Here is an 11,420-nt window from a genome sequence, read left to right on the forward strand (position 1 = left end):
GAGGTCTGGCATCTCTTGGGCATTGGAGAGAGGTCTTGCATCTCTTGGGCATTGGAGAGAGGTCTGGCATCTCTTGGGCATTGGAGAGAGGTCTGGCATCTCTTGGGCATTGGAGAGAGGTCTGGCATCTCTTGAGCATTGGAGAGAGGTCTGGCATCTCTTGGGCATTGGAGAGAGGTCTGGCATCTCTTGGGCATTGGAGAGAGGTCTGGCATCTCTTGGGCATTGGAGAGAGGTCTGGCATCTCTTGGGCATTTGAGAGAGCTGTAATACAGAACTTGGCAATTTAGTAACAGAGTAGTGAAAATGGGAATTTGGTGCACAGATAATTACTATAGCTATGACTGATGTAGAAGACTCAGGGATATAGCGTGTGACACCCCAAAGATTTTCTCAGCTCAGTTGTGTGTGTCATAGCACGATAAAGCATTGGACAAAACCGCTTACAGTACATATATGGTAGCACGATTAGTTAGGATATAGCTTAGTGACACAGAACCTTGAAAACGTAGCTATAGGACATATTTGTCGCGAAGAGGTAGACACACAGCCTGGTAATCCAAAGGGTGAGACAGTACAATGGCACAGATCTTGGCACCTCAAAGACTTGATCAATCATCTAATGTTATGAGACATCATTGGATGCTGTTTTACTGGAGTTTTTTGTTTGCCTTCCTCTGGGTCAAAATAGTGTAAATACAAATATAGGATAAGTGTCTGTCGTCTAAATTTAGCATAGGTTGAACTTGATGGACATATGTCTTATTTCAACCACATCTACTATGTAACTATGTAACTAATGCCGCTCAAAGTGTTGGAGATCTATGCAAAAGAAGACGTCATACAGGATTATTAGAATAAGAGGATATTGCAGTCTAAGAGAATAGCCTGTCACCTTTGGGTGTTCACAAATATGTGAAGGGTTGGAAAATGAAGTGAGGGCCTTTTGGTAAGCCATGGAAATGAAATTCATGCCACAGACTCCGAATAAATGTTTGTACGGGATTGTGTTGATGTGACTCCTTCCGCCATTACTTCAACTAATGAACCTCTGTTTATTTGTACCAGGAAATATGCACCAATTTGCAGTGTCTGTAAGAAGCCCATTATCCCCAGAGATGGACATGACTCCTATAAAATAGAATGTCTTGGGCGCAGCTTCCACGAGAATTGTTATCGGTGTGAGGTGGGTAATAATACAGATTATAATGCAGAGGCAGCAAATCTCTCTCTCTCTCAAACTCATTGGTGGCAAACTCTAGTGCTCGAGGACCAATAGGCCAGGTTGTTTCAGGATGTCCCTGCTTCAGCACAGGTGGCTCAGTCTTCACATTATACTACATCTAGGTAGCTTTCAGGATTCCTAGCACTCTTTGTAATCCAAAGTGATACTATTCCATATACTGCTCAGGGTCATATGCTCCTGTTATCCCTGGAGGTAATCCTGACTATTCACACGCAGTGCTGGGCCACCGGGTGACAGATTTAGATCGGTCTGCCACAAGTGGACATTCACATACTAAGGGTCAGTATCCTCTTAAGCCCCTTAACTTTGTTTGTTCTTGTCCATGTTTGATTGGCCATTATGTTTTTACTCATCTGTACCTTATAGTTGAGGACTGGAGTTGCCCTCGGTTAAAGGTTCCCATTGCCTTTAAGATCTGTGATCGTTTGCACTGATTTCCTTTATTGCGTTGCAGCAATGTCACATCCACTTGTCCCCGGAGCCTACAGAGAGCGGCTGCTACCCACTGAAGGATCACATGCTGTGCAAGTCCTGCCACCTCACATGGAAGAGCCAGTTGTCTTCATGAGTATTTGTCTTGTGTCCTTTTCCACACTCCATGTCCAAGAATCCTCTCTCCAGAGTTGGACTATAACGTCCAGAGACCTCACCCAATGCAAAAGTTTCCTATGTCCCTTCCTCACCCAATGCAAAAGTCTCGGCTATGTCCCATCCTCACCCAATGCAAAAGTCTCCGCTATGTCCCATGCTCACCCAATGCAAAAGTCTCCGCTATGTCCCATCATCACCCAATGCAAAAGTCTCCGCTATGTCCCTTTTCACCCAATGCAAAAGTCTCGGCTATGTCCCATCCTCACCCAATGCAAAAGTCTCCGCTGTGTCCCTTCCTCACCCAATGCAAAAGTCTCCTGTGTCCCTTCCTCACCCAATGCAAAAGTCTCCTGTGTCCCATCCTCACCCAATGCAAAAGTCTCCTGTGTCCCATCCTCACCCAATGCAAAAGTCTCCTGTGTCCCTTCCTCACCCAATGCAAAAGTCTCCTGTGTCCCTTCCTCACCCAATGCAAAAGTCTCCTGTGTCCCATCCTCACCCAATGCAAAAGTCTCCTGTGTCCCATCCTACCCAATGCAAAAGTCTCCTGTGTCCCATCCTCACCCAATGCAAAAGTCTCCGCTGTGTCCCATGCTCACCCAATGCAAAAGTCTCCTGTGTCCCATGCTCACCCAATGCAAAAGTCTCCGCTATGTCCCATCCTCACCCAATGCAAAAGTCTCTGCTATGTCCCATCCTCAACCAATGCAAAAGTCTCCTGTTTCCCATCCTCACCCAATGCAAAAGTCTCCGCTATGTCCCATCCTCACCCAATGCAAAAGTCTCCTGTGTCCCATCCTCACCCAATGCAAAAGTCTCCGCTGTGTCCCATGCTCACCCAATGCAAAAGTCTCCTGTGTCCCATGCTCACCCAATGCAAAAGTCTCCGCTATGTCCCATCCTCACCCAATGCAAAAGTCTCCTGTGTCCCATCCTCACCCAATGCAAAAGTCTCCGCTATGTCCCATCCTCACCCAATGCAAAAGTCTCTGCTATGTCCCATCCTCAACCAATGCAAAAGTCTCCTGTTTCCCATCCTCACCCAATGCAAAAGTCTCCGCTGTGTCCCATGCTCACCCAATGCAAAAGTCTCCGCTATGTCCCTTCTCACCCAATGCAAAAGTCTCCGCTATGTCCCATCCTCACCCAATGCAAAAGTCTCCGCTATGTCCCATCCTCACCCAATGCAAAAGTCTCCGCTGTGTCCCATCCTCACCCAATGCAAAAGTCTCCGCTGTGTCCCATCCTCACCCAATGCAAAAGTCTCCGCTGTGTCCCATCCTCACCCAATGCAAAAGTCTCTGCTATGTCCCTTCCTCACCCAATGCAAAAGTCTCCGCTATGTCCCTTCCTCACCCAATGCAAAAGTCTCCGCTGTGTCCCATCCTCACCCAATGCAAAAGTCTCCGCTGTGTCCCATCCTCACCCAATGCAAAAGTCTCCTGTGTCCCATCCTCACCCAATGCAAAAGTCTCCGCTGTGTCCCTTCCTCACCCAATGCAAAAGTCTCCGCTATGTCCCTCACCCAAACCGCAATGTCCAGGATTTGACATGCACTCGTTATTGACATAGATTTTTGTACCGTGGTATCCTACCATCAAAGACACTTGTAGTAGGTGCGGCTAGAAGCAATTTTGTTGCAAAGTTGAAGCACAGAAGAGTAACATATTCATACTTCTCTGCACACCAGCGTATAAAAACAATTTGTGTTGCGTGGGGAAAAAAATGCGCTACGGGCTGGCGGTTGTCCATGGTGCACAACAGGGGCGGAGCAAGGGATTTGTGAGTCCTGGTGCAATTATATACACTGCCTGCTCTTCTTGTGGAGCGGGGCATGTAGGGCCTTTCCCGGCTATGGATGGGACCCAACCATGCGGCTGATTGCAGAAGTTGGGCCCGAATTCCGGTTGAACCTAACTCCTTACGAGCGCCGGGGCGGGCGCCGTTCAGCAGGGCACTGACAGGTGCCGCTGCACAGCTGGGGAGGACTCAAAGTGAACCTTACAGAACTGCCCGAATGCTGTTCCGGCAGCTAAAATATGCGCTGGAACAATGTTCCACTGCGTAGGAGGATGGGCCCTGGGTGCGGCTGAACTCGCGGTAGTTACACCACTGGCGCAAATATGTAAAGATGGAAAATTGCGAGCATGCAACATTTTCTTGGTGTAAAAGATGAAATGCATTCATATGTATGAACGTGACTGTAACCCTCCCTGCCTCAGCTCCCTAGGGAGGGGACATCGAGGTAGATGTATGTTTGCCATTAGCATAGATTTATCTTGTCTCAGGCCTGGATGTGGTCGTCTGGGCGGTGGAAAAGATGGACGCCAGGAGTTTTTACAGTACAACGTCAATCCTTATTCATGTCCCCGGGCTTGGGAACACTGCAGTCAGTTACAAAAAGATTGACAGGGTTGCACTTTTTCTCATCCATACCACTATCACTCCAAATACATTTCTCACCTGGGTGCCCACTCAACACCCATGGGAGGTAGATTCACTTGTTACTATTCTGACTTCATCTGGTGGACACCGTGCCCCCCTTTTTAACAGCATCCTATTGGTCCCTTTTACTGCAGGTCCCTGCTGAGATCCTGGCCTAGTCTGTCTACGTTGCTATTACTCTCCAGTCGTGTTCTGGCACGGCCATTTCCTCAGGGTAATGAAGACTGTAGCCGAGGATCTGCTTGTAGGGCTGATCCTCTAACATGCTGCGGCTTCTCTGCTTTACCCACTGTGGCATGTGGCATTCCCACTCTGGCACATGCTCCTCTCTTATGGCCATGCTATAGGATCCTATCTGCAACAGAAAGGGGTGCCAGCTCTTTTTATAACTCCCCAACCTCTACTGCCGAGGCTCTGCTCTTCCTCTCACGCTGGAACTTCCTCTCTAGAACATTCCCCTGCTCTTATACCCTCTACTACGTAGTTCTATGTGTCATCACAGGGTGGGTATCATCCACTGCTTACCATTAACTCCGTAGCTTCCTTTAGTAACTGTCATGAATATTGACACAAAGATGTATGAACATGAATTATGATATACCAACATATGCCGCTTAGTGATTTTAGGAAAGAATTTTTTTTTTTTTTTAAACGATTGTTTATAAAAAAAAACAATTCTTTATACATGGCCCCCTTAGGGTTATGTTTACTAGACAGTGCTTTTTATGCCATAGGACATCTTCTGATGCCAGAATGGACTTTAAGGTGTCCTATGGCATAGCACTGCTTAGAGAATAAGACACTCGGTGCATTAGTATCTACGGTTGATTTTGCTGGAAATTATTGAAACGTTTCTCTGCTGTTCAAATGCCGCCCAGCAGTGAGATGGGAAATCTAAGCATGTTTAGCAGTATACGGATTTCATAATGTTTTTACCCAAAGGTGCTCTGCGCGGCTTATTTGGCTCTTGCTACCGGAGAGGCCAGTGATGCAGTATATTGGTGTTTGCCTTGTGATGCGGTCTCCTCTAGGAATGAATGGTAGAATTTGCTGCTGACAGTGGTAGGGTTTCGTGTGCATCAGATAACGGGCTGGATATTGCTAATGAAACTGGGACAAGACAAAATGGCTACACATCTAATGCAAAGATGTAACTTTCACGTTACTAGTAGCTTTATATAGAGCGGGCGAGGTATACAGAGCGTGCGAGGTATACAGAGCGTGCAAGGTTGTTTGTTTTATCTGATAGAAAGGGGAATGCCGCACATTGCTGGTACAGATATTACCATATGGTAATATCTGGCCCCTCTGCAGATATGAAAACCTCTGCTGTTGTGTCTCCGGAGAGATGGCCGTGCATACGTCTGTCCTTGTAATGCTGATAGCACCCACAGTGCCAGAGTTACTGCAGGGAGCAGTCCATGCAACAAGACTTACTGCAGAAATAAGGGTTACTGCAGGGAGCAGTCCATGCAACGGGTTACTGCAGGGAGCAGTCCATGCAATGGGTTACTGCAGGGAGCAGTCCATGCAATGGGTTACTGCATGGAGCAGTCCATGCATCAGAGGTTACTGCAGAGAGCAGTCCATGCAACAAGGGTTACTGCAGGGAGCAGTCCATGCAACAAGTGTTACTGCAGGGAGCAGTCCATGCAACAAGGGTTACTGCAGGGAGCAGTCCATGCAACAAGGCTTACTGCAAGGAGCAGCCAATGCAACACAAGGCTTACTGCAGGGAGCAGCCAATGCATCACAAGGCTTACTGCAGGGAGCAGTCCATGCATCAGAGGTTACTGCAGAGAGCAGTCCATGCATCAGAGGTTACTGCAGAGAGCAGTCCATGCAATAAGGGTTACTGCAGAGAGCAGTCCATGCAATAAGGGTTACTGCAGAGAGCAGTCCATGCAACACAAGGCTTACTGCAGAGAGCAGTCCATGCAATAAGGGTTACTGCAGGGAGCAGTCGTGCAATAAGGGTTACTGCAGGGAGCAGTCCATGCAACACAAGGCTTACTGCAAGGAGCAGCCAATGCAACACAAGGCTTACTGCAGGGAGCAGTCCATGCAACAGGGGTTACTGCAGGGAGCCATCCATACAACGGGTTACTGCAGGGAGCAGTCCGCTTACTGCAGGGAGCAGTCCGCTTACTGCAGGGAGCAGCCAAAGATTACAGTAGGGACAGTCCACGCAAAAGGGGTTACTGCAGGGAGCAGTTCATGCAGCATTGCTGAATTTGAAGTAAATGGTCTTTCTTAGCCATGATCACAGTGGTTATTGCTCACTTAGGGTCTCTGATATTAATTTATTCTGCCCTCTTGGAATGTGGCAATGATTTTATTGTATATTAATTTTACGAGTACATGTTATACTAACCCTTTTTGCTGCCTGATGGACCTGCCAGGCATTGCTCTGGACTGTGTTGCAGGCCTGTTTGGCAGTGAAAGGGTGAATTTGGAAGCGGGGACTCTTGTTTTGATTGCCTAGTTCAGACAGAAAATAACTGGATTGTTACTATAGCAATAACGACCATTATTTTAGCAAACCTCCTGGGAGACAAATAACCAGCAGCAAGGGCACAACAGAAATCGTGCAATGTATTTATTGTGGGTACACAAAGTGTGGCTTTTCTGTCCCTGTGTATATATAACCCCCTTTTGTGCCAAAGGGCCTTCAATGCATTGCAGAATGTGGTGTTGTAGGCAGAGTGTGGCTTTATTCACACGTTAAGGAATCTGATTGTTTAGATATTATTGTATTGTTCCAATCTGTGCAATATATTGTTACCATATTTAGAATGTATAACAAAGTGATGTTTGTATACTTTACCCGTTGCTGATTGCAGGTCTCGCATATAATTCCAGCTGGGCCCCCAGTAAAAAAAAAAAATCCCCCATGCCCCCCTCTTTTTTTGTGACATGGATGGGAAGCAGGGCGTCTCGGAGCCGTAAACGCGTTAACCTCAGCTCGGGCCGTTTCCCAGGATCCCGCTGAATGGAACCCCCCCCCCCCCCCCCCCTCCTGGTGTCATCACCTCCCCGGGTCAAGGTTTTAATCTCCCGAGACCCCAATACGAAGCTGCAATGTCACCCCGGGGATTTAAATACCAGGAAGTACCTGGCGGCACATTTTTTTAGTTACCTGCAGCTGAGAGTAACACAGTTCTACCCCGGGGTCCTCTCCTGCTTCTCAACCATTTAGAAAGAGAAGGGAGGGGGGGGGCGGCTGCCTTTCAAAAATGAAAAAGGGTTACCCCAAAGCAATATGTTTTGAAAGAAACCAAATGGCAAGAGAAGACTCCTACAAATATCCTGCACTCCTTTTTGTAAATCATATATGGCTTCTTTACCAAGCAGCAGCGTAAAGCATAAAGGTACCTCACTGTATAATAATATAATACCCATTTAATAAGACAGAAAAAAGCATCAATACCTTTTAATAAAATGTCTTATACACTTAAAAATGTGAAAAATACAGGCCTAGGAAAAGTACCACTGTAGCAATCATTACAATTTCCTTTTGCACATGACGTGAGACATGTCTTTGATCTGTGTGCCCAGTGTGCTAATGTAGCCCAGATCCACAAGAGGGTGGGGGCTAAAGTTTAGCATGTCATTTACACCCGTTCATATCAATGGGAGTAAAGGCTTGCTAACGCTTAGCACCATTTAGTAGATCGGGGCCTTTCGATAGTCACTACAGTATAATTGCAGTGTTCTGTTGACCCCTTGCATTGCTCAGCAGTACATTGCAGGCCTTTCTGGCAGTGAGGGGGTTATAAGAAACCCAATTACAGGGGGAAAAGAACAAGGTAAAAATTGAGAAATGCCTAAAAACGTGCATATGGACATTTGTAAATCATCGCTGGGTTGGATGCTGTGCGAGTCTGGAAATGGATGGCTAAATATTCTTGTCTTGTTCCTCGTAAATCAGGTGTCAACTGTGATGGTCCAGATGCCACAGTCATTAAAATGAAAAGACCCCCTTTTTTTTTTTTATTGTAACAGTATTTAATTCTGCAGCGTTCATCCGTTGAGGCTGTGTCTGTTTTTTTTATATAATAAATAATACTGAGCCTTTTGACTTCTGTTCCTGTAACATGTTGTATAATTGAAATAAATAAATCATATTTTATTAGTGCAATTAAGTTTATTTTCTCATCTTTCCGGTAACAGGAAAGGTGTCATTTTACAAAGGACGAAAGTGTTAGTTCAATCTTATTCTTTAACCCTATCAGAGAGGTGTAAACATTGAAATCATATTGTTTTAAACGGTTGTTTTCATTTACTGCTGTTACTATAAAAGTGTATGTATGTCTTTATTTATATAGCCATCCTGTACATAGCGCCTCACAGCAGTAATACACAGGACATAATAATATAACACTGACATAAAATTAAAAAGCGTTTTAGACATAAAAGTAACATTTGGAAAAGGAGTCCCTGCCCTGAAGAGCTTACAATCTAAGTGGTAAGTAGGGAGAACTTACAGAGACAGTAGGAGGGTGTTTGGGTAAGTGCGTCTGCAGGTGGTCAAGGACAGTGCATCCAAGATGTATCAGTATCAGCCACAGAGCTACCCATGTGCTTCATTAAAGTGTTTTAAGATGGGTCTTAAAGGTGGTTAGAGAGGGTGTTAGTCGGCTATTGAGGGGAAGGGCATTCCAGAGGTGTGGGGCAGTGAGAGTGGGTAATAGGTGGGAGAGGGCTTTAAATAAATGTAGCCCTTGTACCCTCCCCCTAAGTGAGATTGAGGGTGTACGCTGTAAATATGCTACCGGTGCTGCCTTTACCTGCTGGCTCACGGAGTTCCCAAGCCTCCGCCACGGGGAGCCTGGGGGTGACACAATACAATACTCTTGGTGCAGCGCCTCCACCCGAGAGGGATCCCAGCGTAGTGGGAGGAGCCCCTCACAGGACCCAATGACAATAATCACACACTGGTTAAAACAACAATAACCTTTACTGGAAACAGATTTTATATATATATTTATTTTTATATATATATATATATATATATATATATATATATATATATATATATATATATATATATATGAAAAGAAATATAAGACAGCGCCCGTATCAGCATACACCCAAATTGCTGCAACCCCGGTCCTGACCTGCAAGCCGACACACCCTGCACAGATGCCTAATAACAATGAAATTATCAATATAAAAACTGTGATATGGAACAAAGTGATGTATCAAATATAAAAAAATATATATAAAAAAATATATAATAAAAAATGAAAAAAGTGTGTGGCAAATTGAAAAATATAAATACCAATAACATATGAGAAAAAAATCACAAAAGTCTAATCATATGAACAAAATAAAACATGAAAAAAATATAGTCTCTGTAAAAAATGTGGAAAAATAACAAAAATTGAATAAAAATAAAACAATACTTATGTGTCCATATGAAACCACCATACAAAAAAGAAATTTATCCAAAGAAGAAAACATTGCACTGAAGGAGTTAAGTAGTGTGAGTAATCTTATCATCAGACAAGCAGATAAGGGGGGGGGGGGTAGTCCTGCAAGATAGAGTGGACTATCTAACTGAGGCATATCGTTTATTAGGTGACCAATCCTCTTATTGTGTTTTGGGTAAAGATCCTATGGAAGATTTTCAGGTTCAGTACAAGGACTTTCTAATTAAAGCCTTTGATATGAGTATTATCAGTAAAGCAGAATTAAATTTTCTATTCATTCGTTCACCCAGAACCCCAATATTTTATCATATCCCTAAACTGCATAAACACATCACAACGCCTCCTGGTAGACCCATTGTTTCAGGGGTGGAGTCGATGACGTCCAGCGTGTCCCAATATGTAGACTACTTTTTACAACCTATAGTTAGCAGATTGAAATCATATCTTCGGGACACGCTGCATGTCCTTGACTCCATCTCTGGAATAAAATGGAAGCCCACATATATTTGGGCTACATGTGACATAACATCTCTATACACATGTATCAAACATGATAAGGGTTTACAGGCCATTAAACATTTTTTGGACATAGAAGAGAATGTATGTAATAAATAGTCTACATTTATATTGCAAGCCATTTCATTCATTTTAGAGCACAATTATTTTTTGTTTGAAAAAACATATTATTTACAGGTCTGTGGGACGGCCATGGGCACGAGGTTTGCCCCCAGCTATGCGAACCTGTACATGGGTTTGTGGGAGGAATACCATGTTTGGGGTGATGCGGATCTAGGGGCCGGCCTGGTGTTCTATGGCCGTTACATAGACGACATTATTATGATTTGGGACGGGCAATTTGAACATTTGGAGAAAAAGTTGAATTCTTTTAACAACAACGATATGGATCTAAAATTTACATTTGATATAAATAAGAAAAAAATAGTTTTTCTAGATTTAGAACTGGAGGTTAGTGAAAATCATGAGATTATTACCAAAACTCATTTTAAGTCGGTTGCAACAAACAGTTATCTGCACAATAGATGTAACCACTACAGAAAGTGGTTGGACAACATCCCCAGGGGCCAGTTTCTCAGAATCAGGAGAAATTGTTCTCTTGATTCTGATTTTCTGGCCCAGGGGGATTTGTTAGTCTAAAAATTTATAGCCAAAGGTTATGACGTTCACATAAGCCAAGAGACATTTAGACAGGTGAGTGCTTTGGAACGTATAGCTTTGCTCAACAAGTCCAAAAAGACCTATTTGAAAGATAGGACTGATAATGTAAGTAAATTTGGTACATCTGTGAAATCACCCTTATTTGTTACAACATATAACAATCCAACACATGGTATAACATCCATTTTAAACAAGCATTGGAGCATTATGTTAAGAGATCCTATCATTGGTCCAAAATTACCACCAAAAATTCCTATAATTTATAGGAAAGCAAGGACCCTAAAAACTATGTTGGCTCCTAGTCATCTAAAGCAAAACATCAATCATCCCACAAAGGGGATATCAAAAAATGGCAACTCATCCTGTGGACGCAGTAGATGCCTAACATGTAGCCATATGAATAAAGGGGATCATATCACTTCCCATTTCAATAAATCCATCTATGCAATAAAAGGCCAGATTAATTGTTTATCTACATTTGTCATCTGCATTATTTCATGCCCATGTGGCTATCAATATGTGGGTAG

General features: G+C 44.0%; 1 protein-coding gene across 4 annotated transcripts in view; it reads left to right on the plus strand.

Annotated features, from left to right (window-relative positions):
* Positions 1 to 7,547, plus strand: part of FBLIM1 (filamin binding LIM protein 1) — a 33,152-nt gene extending 25,605 nt beyond the window's left edge. For all 4 annotated transcript variants that reach the window (XM_075605921.1, XM_075605923.1, XM_075605922.1 and 1 more), the window contains 2 exons: positions 1,069 to 1,186; positions 1,701 to 7,547. In XM_075605921.1, the coding sequence (XP_075462036.1) occupies positions 1,069 to 1,186; positions 1,701 to 1,814 (232 nt within the window). In that variant the 3' untranslated portion in view covers positions 1,815 to 7,547. The remainder of the gene's footprint in view (positions 1 to 1,068; positions 1,187 to 1,700) is intronic.
* The last annotated feature ends 3,873 nt before the right edge of the window (positions 7,548 to 11,420 follow it).

The sequence above is a fragment of the Ascaphus truei genome, chromosome 6 (assembly GCF_040206685.1).
Source record: "Ascaphus truei isolate aAscTru1 chromosome 6, aAscTru1.hap1, whole genome shotgun sequence".
Classification (NCBI taxonomy): Eukaryota; Metazoa; Chordata; class Amphibia; order Anura; family Ascaphidae; genus Ascaphus; species Ascaphus truei.